At 41.4% G+C, this 16,642-nt stretch overlaps 1 protein-coding gene across 1 annotated transcript in view; it reads right to left on the reverse strand.

The window, feature by feature from the left end:
- INVS (inversin) overlaps window positions 1-16,642 on the reverse strand; it is a 225,614-nt gene that overhangs the window by 183,181 nt on the left and 25,791 nt on the right. The window contains exon 3 of the mRNA XM_065399241.1: window positions 12,776-12,942. Within this exon, the coding sequence (XP_065255313.1) occupies window positions 12,776-12,942 (167 nt within the window). The remainder of the gene's footprint in view (window positions 1-12,775; window positions 12,943-16,642) is intronic.

Below are 16,642 nucleotides of genomic sequence, written 5' to 3' on the forward strand. Positions count from 1 at the left end.
AGTAAACATTTCCACTCTCCACTTCAAACTTTGGAACTGAGACACAAATTTCCATATTTAAACCATTATTTGTATGCACGCACACACACACACACACACAAAACATGTCCTTGTTTATCCTGAATACTAAATTTCAGCTCATTGCCTTTAGAAATATTAAACCAACAAAAAGGATTATAGGGGAAAGATAGTTCTCCCTGATAGTTAAACTGCTGGCTTATTAAATGTTATTGGAACACCTGTGAAATGTAAAAATTCTTAAAGAATAGGGAAACTTGGGTGTATCAGATTTGTTTCCCATTCTACACATTTACTTACAGTCAGGTTGAAACCATGTCCAGTACGCACGTTTCCCAAACAAAAGTAAAACCCCAATCAATCAGCATTTCTAATATTTCAGCAAAATGCTATGATGAAAAATATTTTAGGAAGTAGCAGTTTTCCAGAAATGACATTTCAACAGAGCACAACACTTTGTGTTGCCAAGTGAACAGGGCCTATGCTAGCTTTATGTGGATCATTGGCAGATAAATGATGTACTGTCTTCTTGCTATTTTTTGCCCATCTTTCCGGGCAAGTTTTGGGGTCGCGGGAGCAGGGTGGATAAAAATCAATGATTTAAAAAAAAAAAAAAATCATGTTTTTTAAATTTAAATCAGATTTTTTTTGATAAAATGCTTTTTGAGGAAAATACCTATCTAAAGATAAAGATACATTATAGCTCAAAGATATCTCATCATGGAATAGGGATTATAAATTCTAATTCTATGGTATGAGACAATATATTCATGTAATGCTTGAGAAAAGTTTTGTAAATGAGTTCCAATAGTTCATGGAATAGGGACCCAATCTTATGGGGTTCCACAGGCTTCTGTATAAATTATTTAGGTTAATCTTTCTATCTACCCAATGGGATTCAGTGCTCAGTCTAGAAGATACCATCAGAGATGCTTACTTTTGCAGTTCTCAAACTGTGGATTTGTCACCCCAGAGGTAACATGCTTGTTCAAACATTTTTGCTGTTTAAATAAATAAATAAATAGTATATAGAGGTGAGAAATAACAGACCTCAACTCTATTGTCCCTCTGCAAATTTGTGTATGCAGAGTCAATCCCTTAGCTCTCTCTAAAAGTGCAAAGTTTCAAAAAGTTCAATGAATAGAAGATTTTTGGGGGCAGAATAAATCTGGCCAAGGAGAAGAAGTCTGGAGAGAAATGTGAGAAGCGAGGGACATGTTTGTTTTGATAAAATATTATATGTTTGCTGTTGAAGAAAAAAATCCAGAATACTTAACATTGTTGTTTTAATTAAATTAAATAAAACAATTTAAATGTCTGTCTGGTGATGTTCTCCTCCTAATACAGCAGGGCAAGAAAATCCTCCAAATATTAATGATTAACCTGTTGAATTGGAGATAGTTCACCTCCCAATGACTTCATAAGTAGCTGCTTCAATTACCTTTGATAAATGAAATAACCAATCATTCTTTTTCGGATATAGCTGTAAAACTAATCTGAAAAGTTTTCAAAATAAATCACTGTTTAAAAATGTATAGTGTGTACCTTCTAAAAATGAAACCTACATCTATCTCTGAGTTGTGAAGAATATGTATTAAGGTTTTAACAATCAACAAGAATGCACTTTTATGTAAAAAACCATGATTAAATTGAGTCTTCCTGACTACTGATTTAAATCAAATCCACCCTGCGCTGGAGTGAGAAGGAGATAGAGCTTGAGGAAGCACCAGATCTCTGAGAGTGCATAGAGGAACTACAGGATTGTACAGGACCCATGACAGGCACTCTCTCCCCACTACTGCCCTCCCTCCCATTCCTTGATCCTGCTCCAGGCACTATAATTCCTGTTCCAGTTACAAGTAGTCCATCAAGCTATCCCACTTTTCTGAACAGTAACCCACTCTCCCTTGAGGAAGGATCATATAGAAGAGAACTGAGAGTCAGAAAACCGCCCTGGGTTCTATCCTCAACTCTGCTCTTGGTTCAGTGTGAGCCCTTGGACTGGTCACAATCCCATGTGCCCCTCCTTTCTACATCTGCTGTATGGAGATAATACTGCACTGTAACTAACCCCAGCCTTGTAAAGCACTTTGAAATCTTCAGATGAAAAGTGTAAAATTATTATTATAACCTTAGTGGTCATTTTAGGACTCATGTCTTAGTGCCCAGGGATCTAGCACAATCACTATCCCCATTCTATCATGCACACTGCAAGCAATGCACAGTTGAATTGAGAATTGGGAAGACACCAGGTCTAATTCTGCTCCTGCTGATGACAATGGTAAAGCTTCAAATTGATTTTTAAAGAAGCAAGAGTTAGGCCCGTTCTAATCAAGCATGTTTGGAAATCCTGTTAGATGCGCTTCCCTCAACAAGGGGGCATAATCTTCCTACCTATTCCTCAAAATGTTTCCCCCGATTCATGAGTCTTACCTCAGTTCTATCCCAGGTGGGCTTTCTAAGCAATCCAACAATCAGGAATGAAGAAACTCTCTCTACTTCTTCAGGACTACCAACCAGTCTTAGTTTTGCCTCTTTTCTAATTTGTCCATCTTCATGGATAGGTTTATTTTAATAAAATCACACCAGTTACAGTATCTTCCAATTCTTATGCATATTTCTCCAAATTTGCTACCCTATTTTCAAATTTGTATACAGAGCCAACAACAGTCTCTTACCTCTTCAGTTTTAGTGAGAGAATCCTGTATTGCAGTGGTCCCCAACGCAGTGCCCGCAGGCGCCATGGCGCCCACCGGGGCATTTATGTGCGCCCACCTACTGACAAGGGAGTGCTTCCGCCGGACAACCCGCCACCGAGGAGCGCAGCTGCCGGACAACCAGCCGCCGAAATGCCACCAAGAAGCGTCGCGGCCGAAATGCTGCTGCTTCTCGGCAGCATTTCCGCGGCGACGCTTCTCGATGACGCCGCTTCTCGGCGGCATTTCGGCGGCTGGTCATCCAGCACCCGCCACACTCTTCTGGGAACATGAATATGCTATTGCAACAGAAAGGTTGGGGACCACTGCTGTATTGTATCCAGTTGTTGATGCAATAAATCTATGCTATGGATCATTGCAGTTTTCAGCTCCTGAAAACAGGCTCTGGGGATGTAGAACTGCTGGAGCCAAGACAGAAACTGCAGTAGTGCTGACATCCTTAGCTGGGCAGCCAGGCTTTGAAAAAGCTCTCTTTTGCAAAAGGTAACATTCTCCCAAGGCATCTGTGGGGCATTTATAAGATTCCAGGCAGTGTTCTGAATCTCACATCTCCCCCACCCCCAGATCATCAGGTTTAAGATGATACCTTAAAGTTACAATCTCTCAATGCAATATTTTAATCTAATGTGAACACCTGACTCTACTTAAGGCCCTTTTGATACTATAAAAGGGCTCACTCCAGTCAGGCTGAGGAGAGGAAGTGCAGCTGAAGGGCTGGTTAATGAAGACACCCTCAAGCCATTGGTAAGGGAGCCCTAAGGTAAGGGTCAAGAAGAGAGAAATGGGAGAGCTGTGGGGAAGTGGCCCAGGGAAATGTAGCAACTCTGGCAGTGAAAGGTAGGCTGCCAACAGCTGCTACCATTAGGGTCCCTGGGCCGGAATCTGGGGTAGAGGGCGGGCCCGGGTTCCCCCCAACCTGCCACTACAGAAACACCTCCTGGGAGGGGAAGACAGGCCCCTGTCAGGACAGGAGGCTAAACTGTTCTGAAATAAGCCCCTAGGGACAACAGAGACTGTGGGAGTTCTCTCACCAACCTCCTTGCTGGCTTATGATGAAAAGGGCTCAGTAGACTGTAACCCTGGCCCTAGAGAGAGAATGGCTACGTGGAGTGTTGCAGTGAGCCACTGAGGCTAGCATAAACCGCCTAGAAGCGTGGGACCCACATGGAAAAGGTCAGAGCTCTGCCACAATATATATATATACACACACACACACACACACACACACCTCTACCCCGATATAATGCGACCCGATAAAACACAAATTCGGATATAACGTGGTAAAGCAGCGCTCTGGGGGGGTGGGGCTGCACACTCCCGTGGATCAAAGCAAGTTCGATATAACACAGTTTCATCTATAACGCGGTAAGATTTTTTTGGCTCCCGAGGACAGCATTATATCGGGGTAGAGGTGTGTATATATATCTCAATTTGAAACTGGTCAACTGCAGCAAAATGACCAAACTTCATTTTGATAAAGCTATTTTGCTCCTAACCCCCACTACAAAATGTTATCCTTGACCAGATTTTCCTGAAAATTTTTTCTTCTAGTTTTTGTTCCCTGTTCCTGTGTGAAAGATCACAACAAAAACCAGAGGAGCATGTGCATGTACAGCAGGGGCTATTGAGAGAGGAAGGGGAAGCTGTTTCTGCATGAGAGCTAAGAGTTCCATGTTATGCCCAAGCTTTGGGAGGGGTTGAAGACAAAAGTCAGCTCCCACTGTGCTCCTGCCCTTAGAAAGCACTGGGTCAGGGTATACCTGCTACCTCCTCTAGCTACTGCAGTGGGTTGTTAGGCCACTTCTGCTCTCTGCAATCAAGGGTTCCAATGGTCCTGCAAGATAGGGCTGCTTCTCTCCAACTCTATTTCGGAGAGGAAGAGAGAGAGACATCTTTCTTCCCCGGCCTCAGAGGACCCTGCACCCAGAAGCATACAAAATATGTTTTCTCCAACTTCCTTCAGTTTTAGTAATCTTAAGTGTTACTTGTAACACTAGAAGGGGAAAAATTAATAAAAGAGAATTTCAAAATGATATCTCTTTAAAATAACTATAAGAGACAGCTTGATATAGGAATAAACATATCTTTGGAAATGACTGGGCAGATTTAGAACAATTTTATTACACAACTAGTAAACAAAGTAGTAGCATGCCTTCCTGTGCTTTAATTCACTCAGAGATTAAAAGCCTTTTTAAAACTCTTTATTTAATCAGCACTCATTGCTTTATACTCCTGTATCCCATCAATCTGACATTTCCCACTGAATTAGCTAAGCTCAGTGTTACATTGTTTTACATGCTTTTAATACAAATAATGTAGAAAACTGAAAGCTACAAAAAGTGTCAGGCATGGAGAAACTCTGACTATTAAAGAGTATTTTAATTCTTATAAAATGTTTTTAGTTAGTTTATCTTCAATTTAATTAGATTTAGATGCTAATTTTTGTTTCAAAATTAAGTATCTCATAAAACGTGATCATTTGACACTAAGCCTTTGAAAACTGAGCACAAAGCAGGAAGTAAGGTTTTCACATTTCCTAACCGAGAAATGGCATTATCAATTTGACATGTATTGTACATGTATTCATATACAGAACAACATTTGCAAATACAGTACCTTATAAAGGATGTGTTAATATATATGTGAGCATTTTAAATAAAGTGGGTTTTCTTAGTCTGCTTATATGAAACACACTGATTCTTTACCTCTAAAAATGATTTGGAGAATTACTTGATTTCAAACATTTATGGTCTTGTTTTTATTAAATACTTTATATGGAAAGTTGAGAAACACTGGAAAAATATCTCACTTTCAATATTAAAAGCAAATGAAGTATTAGATTTGCTGTAAAAGTGCAAATACTGCAGCTGTATAAAGTCTTCCTCTTAAAGCCAAGGACAAATATGCTCACCATTAGAATTCTAAGGTAAGCGACAAAAATTAGTAACTAGCTGTTATCTTTCTCTCCCTCTCTGCCCCTACCACCAGAGACAGAGAGAACTGGAAGTTTAAGGGAATGAATGCTGTGGCATTAGGCTCTTAATTCTAAAACAAGTATTTGTGGTTTTGCTATGCTCTATTGGCAGAATCAGAGAATAGAATTGTTCTCTTTTTTGGGAGTATACTGTAGTAGGAGAGAGATTTTAATTGCAAATTAATTAGCCAAAGGCAAGAATTCAGCTGGGAAACCTGGTTCTTCCCACAGTGCCAATGTATTTTGGCAGATCTAAAATACAGTACAAGAATGACAGATATTTGGAGGAATCTTCACCCTCTCAATATGATTATACCTTTTACTCCCATCAGATTCCACATATTCCCTGACTGATTTTATAAGAGTGAGATGAATGCAGAAGAACCTTTGAAAGAAAATAAAATCTTTCTACTGTCTACTACTGACATCTAAATTGAACCTGTGTATTCCCAGCATATAATGTGGCAATTGAGCTTCTATTGAATAAACCAGTACTCATAACATTCTGGGAAGATGAGACACATATGGAAGTTTTAGTATATAAATTATATAGGGGCACCCTGAATTTTCTATGTTCGGAGGCTTATTTGTGGCAGGCAAATAATTGTACACAGTTGGGCTATAAAGAAGTCACACACAGTATGTTTTAAAACATAAATTGCTATATCACATGCCTGAATATGAAACATTTGGAGAGTTACAGTCACGTGTCCCTTTCCTGAAAAATAAGAATTACATGTTTTGACCTCACAGTTGATAATAATTAAGCTATGAGTCCAGATGGACCCTTCTGCACACTAAGTAGCATCTTACTCCACTGACATTAACAGAACTACTTGTGGAGAAAGATACTATACTTAAAGTCAGCGAGGATATCAGAACTGGACCCTTAATGACAGCAGTAGTAGCAGAGGTACTGCAGCTAAGTTTGATAAGGGCATGCGATTGCAACCCACAACTTCAGTTGCTCATAACTCTCTCTCTCAGCATTTTCCTTACATGGTGTAATTTCACATGCTAAGTCTCAGTCCACAGATGATTTAAAATATTTAAGTTTGGGCAGGTTCATTTTTGAATCATATATTTGGAGAAAAAACACCATATTTTCCCCTCTGTAAGAAAATGTGGCAACCCTTTTTGCATGCTCTGATGTAGGTACCCCACAGTCAGATGGGGATAGAAAAGTTAAATGCTTTCACTGCATCAAGGAAGAACAGTTGCCATTCTTTGCAGAGTTCCTTGGCTGACAGGAGGGCCTGAGTGTTTATAGAGAACGGTTACTGCTGTTCTTCTAGTGGGGAAAACTGAGCTTTTCCCACACTAACTGAAAAGCATTCAGGTTGGTAGGTGAAGAAGCTAAGGATTGCGATTGTGAGCTGGTGGGGTGTACAGGCACCTAAGATAACTAGTTGATTGCCCTACTTTCTAAGTATGAATCAGGAGGCCTCCCCTGTTGCACCCTCCTCCTTGTGGGATACCGGGAGGAAACACTTCCCCACTTACCACCCGGCTTAGGTCTCCATCCTCATGCGAATCTAATTTAAAGCCCTCCTCATGAGAGCTGGTTGGTGCCATTTGATTTCTCAAAACATTCTTGACAGGTCTTACTACATCCTCACAAGAACTCTCAAAATAAAAAGTGACACAGAGTCCTTAATGAATTAAGAGGGTGCTTTCCTAATTCCATGTTAAGAACATAAGAATGGCCATACTGGGTCAGACCAAAGGTCCATCTAGCCCAATGTCCTGTCTTCCGACAGTGGCCAATGCCAGGTGCCCCAGAGGGAATGAACAGAACAAGTAATCATCAAGTGATTCACCCGTCGCCTATTCCCAGCTTCTGGCAAACAGAGGCTAGAGACACCATCCCTGCCCATCCTGGCTAATAGCCATTGATGGACCTATCCTCAATGAACTTATCTAGTTCTTTTTTGACCCTGTTATAGTCTTAGCCTTCACAACATCCTCTGGCAAAGAGTTTCACAGACTGTGCGCGCTATATGAAACAATACTTCCTTTTGTTTGTTTTAAACCTGCTGCCTATTAATTTCATTTGGGGATCCCTAGTTCTTGTGTTACCAGAAAGAGTAAATAAAACTTCCTTATGTACTTTCTCCACACCAGTCATGATTTTATAGACCTCTGTCAAATCCCACCTTAGTCGTCTCTTTTCCAAGCTGAAAAGTCCCAGGCTTATTAATCTCTCCTCATACGGAAGCTATTCCATACCCCTAATCATTTTTGTTGCCCTTTTCTGAGCCTTTTCCAAGTCCAATATATCTTTTTTGAGATGGGGCAACCACATCTGTACGCAGTATTTAAGATGTGGTCGTACTATGGATTTATATAGAGGCAATATGATATTTTCTATGTTATTATCTATCCCTTTCTTAATGATTCCCAACATTGTTTGCTTTTTTGACTGCCACTGCACATTGCGTGGATGTTTTCAGAGAACTATCCACAATGACTCCAAGATCTCTTTCTTGAGTGATAACAGATAATTTAGACCCCATCTCAATTATTATTTATGTTTTCCAATGTGCATTACTTTGCATTTATCAACATTGAATTTCATCTGCCATTTTGTTGCCCAGACATCCAGTTTTGAGAGATCCTTTTGTAGCTCTTTGCAGTCTGCCTGGGACAACTATCTTGAGTAGTTTTGTATCATCTACAAATTTTGCCACCTCACTGTTTATCCCTTTTTCCAGATCATTTATGAATATGTTGAATAGGACTGGTCCCAGTACAGACCCTTAGGGGACACCACTATTTACCGCTCTCCATTCTGAAGACTGACCCTTTCTTTCCCATCTTTTATCCAGTTACCAATCCATGAGAGGACCTTTCCTCTTATCCCATGACAGCTTACTTTGCATGTTGCTAATTCACACAATTTTATTGTGAATCTCACATTTTTTTGGTGACTTTCTTAAAGCCCCAGCTCTTCTGGTCAGAGGATTATGAGAGAAGCTTGCCTTTTGTTTTGAAGGGGGAAAAAAAGTTCTCGCTTTTTTGCTCAAACTTGAAGGTTAGAAACTATGAACCCTAAAAGATCAAAAGCCAGAAGGCAAATACAAAGAACTCAAAATATATTTTTAAAATCTCATGATTTAAGCCTATCTCAATAGTTTTGAACCCCCTTGGGGTTCAAAAATAATAAATCACACACGAGGTCCTGTTAATTTGAAAGATTTTATTTTGAAACAAAGTTATAAATGCCACACTGAGCATGCACAGGACCTCATTTTCATTAAGATTTAGAGTGAACTGCTCAAATATCAATCAGGAAGCATGTGCAAGAAAGAGCAGTGAGGCAAAAAGGCCAGTTTGGTTTCCAACCTCCATGCGCAAAACTAAGGAAACACAGAAGTGAAAGGTCCCTTTACATATGTTAACTCTGCCATATATGTTGTATTTTGGATTAGAGTTTGCTGTTAAATGAATTGACTATTTAATGCAAAGAAAAAAAAATCTAGTTTTAATGCAAGAATCAAAACTTTCAGGAACTAAAGTTGCTCTGAATGTTAACTTCGCATATGTTGCATATTTTGTTATATGCCTGAGTGACAGAGAAACAGTTTAAGGTTTACATTCAACAAAGGAAGGAAGAATGGAAAATATTACATACATGCAATCTTCACCTCATATAATGAAATTTGTAACAAACAACTCAAGAAACTAATAAGTAGTATTAATAAAGGTGGCTGAGAACTTTGTGTGAAGCAGAAAAGAATTCTATATAAGATTAAATCTCAATTGAAATGAAAAATGTTCTTGTTTACAAAATTCTTAAAATATAAATGATCTGAAATACTTGATAAAATTAAGTTTTTAATGTACGAAAAGTTTGCTTGTAGCTAAAACATTAATTTGTCTGCCAGTTACATACACACAATAAAAAAGAATGGACTACATTGGTAATTCAGTGTAACATCTTACAGTAATATACATATCTATGCAAAGAACAGAGTCTCTCATACATAACTGTATGTGTTCAGAAGGTATGCTTTGGGAGCAATGGGTCAACTAGTCTCCTAGAAAAGAGTAGTACTATATCTAAAACCAATTGTGGGTAGAACTCTAGTCACCTTGGAGAGGTGATCACTTACTAAAGGTAATCCAACATAGTAAAATATTTCAGGATGTCTTTATATGGTCACTTAGGGCATTTAGACACGCAAGGTTACCTTTCAGGACAACATTTATCAAGCAACAATTTTTTCTGTATGTTGTGTGTAGCTGAAGGAACTTTTGGGTGCAATTAACACTACTTTTAAAAGAAACAAATAGAGAATTACAGAAGACCATCTTACACAGTTTACATGCTTTTCAGCATTTCCCAGTGAAACTTGTAAGCAATTTGACTTGGCAAATTTCCTAATACTGCTTTGGGATCCACTAACAGACCCTTATGTCCATTGAGAGTCCCACTGACTTCAATGGGCATTTAACTGGGTACTGGGGTCCGCTCTAGCAGATCCTGAAGCAGGAATATGGCCTTAACCAGTTGCACATGCATATCTGTTAAATCAAAACATTTCTCTCTTCAAACCAAGCATAGACACTAGTCCTCAGTAAGGATTCTGACCCTGAAATATTTCACAATTCAAACTTCATCCTATTTCATTATAGCTCTGTCTAAAACAAACAAACAAATATATACACATATACACACATATATACACAAATTAAATATTTTGGAAAATTATGAACAGGTGAAAACAAAGTAGTATAAATTACATGGTTTAACACACAATTGAGTGAACATGGCTGAACTGACCTTAACTTTTGAACAATTAAATTCTCAACCATAACTATGAATTAAAAAGTTTTTTAAAAAATCATTAATTCCAATATACAATTGCCATGATCTGTCCTCATTGCAACTCCTTTAAAACAGTGCTGTCCTTCCCTGACTGGCTCTGAAGCTCCTCTCCACCAGCTGTGCCTCTTCATACCCTTTGCCATGCAGTCACTTCCCTGCAGAATAACCTACAATTCCTCTCCAAGCCTAGTTGGTGTAGAAGCACATGCTACCTATGTTCTGGCTGACCAGCTGATCTCACCTTCCTCTTACCCACCTGCTTGGTTCCCCATTACTTTGGATACTCCTCCCAATCCTAAATACTCTTCATATATATTGTTCCCCTCATGACTAAATTATATTTATTGTTGCCACCTGTGATGGATAAATCATAAATAAATAGTAGGGCTGTCAAGTGATTTAAAAAATTAATCGCACTGTTAAAGAATAATAGAATATCATTTATTTAAATATTTTTGGATGTTTTCTATATTTTCAAATATATTGATTTTAATTACAACCCAGAATACAATATGTACAGTGCTCACTTTATATTATTTTTTATTACAAATATTTGCACAGTAAAAAACAAAATAGTATTTTTCAATTTAACGAATACAAATAATGTAGTGCAATCTCTTTATCATGAAAGTTGAACTTACAAATGTAGAATTAGGTACAAAAATATAACTTCACTCAAAAATAAAAGAATGTAAAACTTTAGAGCCTACAAGTCTGCTGGAATGGTGGCTGAAGCACAAAGGGGCATACAAATGTTTAGCATATCTGGCATATAAATACCTTGCAATGCCAGCTACAAAAGTGCTATGCCAACACCTGTTCTCACTTTCAGAGGACACTGTAAATAAGAAGAGAGCAGCATTATCTCCCGTAAATGTAAACAAAATTGTTTGTTTTAGCGATTGGCTGAACAAGAAGTAGGACTGAGTGGACTTGTAGGCTCTAAAGCAGGGGTCGGCAACGTTCGGCACGCGGCTCGCCAGGGTAAGCACCCTAGCGGGCCGGGCCAGTTTATTTACTTGCTGACGCAGCAGGTTCGGCCGATCGCGGCCCCCACTGGCCGCGGTTCGCCGTCCCGGGCCAATGGGGGCGGCGAGAAGCGGCGCAGGCGAGCGATGTGCTGGCCACGGCTTCTCGCTGCCCCCATTGGCCCGGGATGGCGAACCGCGGCCAGTGGGGGCCGCGATCGGCCGAACCTGCCGTGTCAGCAGGTAAATAAAACTGGCCCGGCCCGCCAGGGTGCTTACCCTGGCGAGCCGAATGTTGCCAACCCCTGCTCTAAAGTTTTACATTGTTTTGTGTTTTTGAGTGCGGTTACGTAACAAACAAACAAACAAAAAAAATCTACATTTGTAAGTTGCATTTTCACAATAAAGAGATTGCACTTCAATACTTGTATGAGGTGAACTGAAAAATACTATTTCTTTATTTTTACAGTGCAAATATTTGTAATAAAATATAAAGTGAGCACTGTACACTTTGTATTTTGTATTGTAATTGAAATCAATATATTTGAAATGTAGAAAAAACATCCAAAAATATTTAATAAATTTCAATTGGTATTCTATTGTTTAACAGTGCGATGAAAAGTGCGATTAATCACGATTAATTTTTTTAATCACGATTACTTTTTTTTTAAGTTAATCGTGTGAGTTAACTGCAATTAATTGACAGCCCTAATAAATAGGAAACAAACCGATATAACTGAAGAAGGGACAACATATGTAATTAATTTCCTAATACAGTTCCTACATTTCCCTTCACGTACTTCATCTTTTAAGAAATTCTCAGAGTTGCTGCTGGCACTGAGAGATAGTTAATGCACAGTCCTGTAGCCATTCAACTAAATGACAATACTCCAACATGTATCACTGAATGTACGAGCAAGCTTACACAGTCAGAACTTCATTGAACTGTCTACTCTGAAATGGACAAGAATTGCTTTCCCTAGACGGGAAGAGTTAGAGCAAAGGGCCACTAGATTAGTGGCAAATGAATTCAACTATGTTTAAATCACAAAAAATAGAGAGAATAAAGAGATTAACTGTTGCACAAGCCAAATTCCTAGAAACATTTTCCAAAATACTAACATTTATAGCATGATGGCCTAGAGAACAGTAGAGTCCTTTGAAAATACTGGGTATCATTTACTTAGTTATTTAAGAGTTTCTCAAACTTAATGCCAGTGGCAACATTAGCTGAGCATTAGGTATTAGAGCATTTTTATTTAATTACCTTTTGTGCAGCAAGGTGAAGAGCAGTTCTCTGGCTATGATCAGCTTTATTAATACCTACTCCTGCCTTCAGCAAGGCCTCAGCACAATCTAGCCTGTCAGCCAACACACAGTACATGAGAGGAGTTCTCCCAAACTGGTCTTCTTTATCTTTCAACTCAGGGTTTCCTATAATTATACAAAAGATGATTACTAAAGATTGCATCACTAAAGCTTAATTAAAGGTAAAATGTTACTATGCACTTGAGAGAGCATGGAATCTGTACAGACAAAACAATCTTTAGTCATAAGTTGCTGCCTCAACAGTAAGTGTTTTAATAGTTAAAAGAAGTACTCACAATTATAAAGACCACTGTAAAAACAGATCAGTCCCTACTTTTTTTACCCCATCCCATAATAAGGAACAGAAGGAGAAACTTCATGAAACTTGATTTTAATATCAATATATCATCTATTTCACTGCTCCTCATTTTAGCATAAACAATCAGCTAGCATGCTTATCCATCTCTTTTGGATGCAAATATTGGCACAGGGTGAGTGAGTCAGCTGGTTGCTGCCAAGAGTTGTTGGGATGGGAAACTTGAAGTTCAAGCCCTTCTAAAAAATTCAGATCACTTCCTTTCCCACCCACAATAGGGAGGGAATGAAGATGCATCCCCACAGTGCCAAAAGCCTTAACTGCTTCCTGGGTGTCAAAAACAGAAACCAACCCCCACCTTCCTGGGTATCAAATGCCCCAAGTATCCTTTACTAAGCTGTCTAAATTGAGCTCCCACCTGACAACTTCTACAATGTCGTTTTGTATCATCAGTATAAAAATCTGCAACACGTTAGAAATAGAACATTTGGGAGCAGGATAAATAAATCATATTTAATATAAAAATAAACACCTAAGGAATACTATACGATTATATCATGCAATTTACTAACTCCCTCTGTGCCCAGAACCACAACCCACTGAAAGTTAATATGGCCATGCAGGGGATTCCTTCCTCCCCCTTAATCGTTTGTGCAGCTGCCTGGCAGAAGAACACAACTAGCTCATAATACATATTCAGTCATTCCTGTTTCAGTTTGCAGTATCCTGGGACTACCAATCCCAAACATTCAAAAAACATGAATTAGGCCCCCCCAATATAACGGAATTGGTTTTAAAACCATGATATATTTCTATAAAAGAATAAACATGTGGTTATTGTTATTTGTCCTCTGGTTACTGAGACTTTAATATTCACATTTTCAAGTTTTCTCTGCAATCAGGAGGGCTAGAAAGTTATTTTTTGTAAATGAAAGCTAAAATGCTAATATAATCACGACTCCAGAAGCTGGGGCTTTAAGAAAAAAATTAAAGCTCATGAGACTCTAGACCAGGGGTGGCGAAACCTCGGCTCAGGAGCTGCATGTGGCTCTTTTACAGTTAAAGTGCAGCTCACAGAGCCTGCTACATCCCCCTCCCTCCCCAATTCTCCACCTAACAGACTGGAGTGGGGAGCTAGGGGCTTCTGCCCTGCAGCTGGGGGGTGGGGCTAGAGGCTTCTGCCAGAGACGACTGGTGCCTGCTGAGAGTGGGGGGTGCACAATTTAAAGGTTCGGCTCCCCCATCAACAGTTTGAGTTTTGTCATCCCCCCCCATTCCCCCCCAGGCAAGCTCCCCCTCACCCTCAGCAGCCATTCCCTGCAGCCCCCAGGTGTTAGCTCCACACAGAGAGGCAGCAGCAGCAAACAGCTGGGAGCTACATGGAGGGGCTGCTGCTTTAGCTCCACAGAAAGAAGCAGCAGCAAAAGCAGCAGCTCCCCTACAGCTCCCCGCTGTTTGCCGCTGCATCTCCCCACAGCTGGGTGCAGTTCCCAGCTTGCCGGCTCCAGCAGGGAGGGGGCTCTGTGGCACCATGTGACTGAGACTAGGGCCAGCAAACCCTAACAAAAATGGGGGGAGCATGTGACCCCACATGCTCCCCCATGCACTGACTCTGACTTCTGCCTAGCAGGGACCTGCTGGGGCTCGAAGCTTCAGCAGAAGTGGGGCTGAAACCCTGAGCTCTCGAACTTCTGAAGATTTTTGTATACGGCTCTGAGGGTCAGTAAGTTTGGCCACCCCTACTGTAGACAAAATTGCAAAAAACTGCCACAATGCTTCCAGTCTTCATATTTTACAATTTGTCTTGTCAATGCTGTTAGACTGACTTAACTACTGGGTACACTGGCAAGGTCCAACGAGAAGGCCCTGACATGCTTCTGGATAGAGGTACATAGAGTCTCAATGGCATTTTGAAACTTTCTTTGGGAAAGAGCAGACATATTGTAGTGTACCTGTAAACCCATCCATACACTTTCCACCCCCAGAGATTCTTGTACAAGTCATAGACCAACCTCCCTAGGTCTCCTCTTAACTTAAGAAGAACAGGGTTTTTTCTCTGATCATGTCTTCAAGTTAGAAATATGGACAACTTCTCCCAGCCAGTCCCACTCTTCCAAATTTAGGAGGGAAAGTAGCTGGTTGGAATCACAAATCACTAGCTCGATCCCTCACCTCAGAGGAGGGGAATTCCAGACCACTCTGCTTACGGAAATCCAACCTTGGACTCTAAAACCAGGGTCAACAGCATGGGCTTCTTTGAGTCCCATCCAGCTTGCTCTAGACCAAGGGTCGGCAACCTTTCAGAAGTGGTGTGCCAAGTCCTCATTTATTCACTGTAATTTAAGGTTTCGCATGCCCGTAATACATTTTACATTTACAGCGGCCGACAGATGGAACCCCAGACTGGCAGCAGGCTGAGCAGGGCTGGAGGCCGGGACCCCAGGCTGGCAGCAGGCTGAGCCGCTCAGCCCGCTGCCAGCTCGGGGTTCCGTCCATCCAGGCAGACTGGGCTGAGCGGGGCCGGCGGACAGAACCCAGGCCAGCAGCAGAGTGCCACTGAAAATCAGCTCGCGTGCTGCCTTTGGCACATGTGCCATCGGTTGCTGACCCCTGCTCTAGACCCCTTCCTCCCCTCTCACCTGTCCCCTAGGTATTTTTTAAAGGCAAACCTGGAATGGAGTGCTAGAAAAAGATTCCCCTCATAAATCTTAAACAGCCTATTCACCGGGTACATATTATGATGGGGTATACCAGACCCTCTGAGGCCTGAAACCTCCCCGTCCCATAAAAGGGCAGTGGAGAGGGTCCTCCAAGCTGCCTAGAGTGGCAGTGTGGGATACAGCCAATCAGAGCCCAGGAGGTCAGTATAAGAAGAGCTGCAGGGCCAGAGTAAGGCCAGTTCCTTGCTGGAGCTGGAAGAGCATGGATAGTGTGTGGGTGGCTGAGGGAGCTGCAGGAAGCCAGAGAGAGAGAGAGAGAGAGAGAGAGAAGGAGCCTGAGCTGGTTGCTGGGCCTCCATTAGGACAAGGCCCTGAGGTAAGGCTGAAGATGGCACGGGGCTGTGGGGAAGTGGCCCAGGGAATTAGAGCAGCAGCACAACTTAGATAAAAGGACACAGTGGCATAGGCGCCGACTCCGTGGGTGCTCTGGGGCTGGAGCACCCATGGGGGGAAAAAAGGTGGGTGCTTTCCTCCTCCCCGCCCAAGCATGCCACATCCCCGGTCTTCCGCCTACCTCCCAGCGCTTCCCGACCGCCGCTGGTGGGGGGGGGGAGGAGCGGGAATGTGGCACGCTCAGGGGAGGAGGCAGGGAAGAGGTGGGGCCGGGGTGAGGATTTGGGGAAGGAGTTGGAATAGGGGCAGGGAGGGGGCGGAGACTTTGGGGAAGGGGTTGAAATGGGGGCAGGGAAGGGGTAGGAAGGGGCAGAGCAGGGCCTCATGGAAGGGGTGAAGTGGGGGTGGGGCTGGGGGACGGTATCAAGCACCCATGGAAAAGCGGGGAAGTCGGCGC

The sequence above is a fragment of the Emys orbicularis genome, chromosome 2 (assembly GCF_028017835.1).
Source record: "Emys orbicularis isolate rEmyOrb1 chromosome 2, rEmyOrb1.hap1, whole genome shotgun sequence".
In the NCBI taxonomy this organism is placed as follows: Eukaryota; Metazoa; Chordata; order Testudines; family Emydidae; genus Emys; species Emys orbicularis.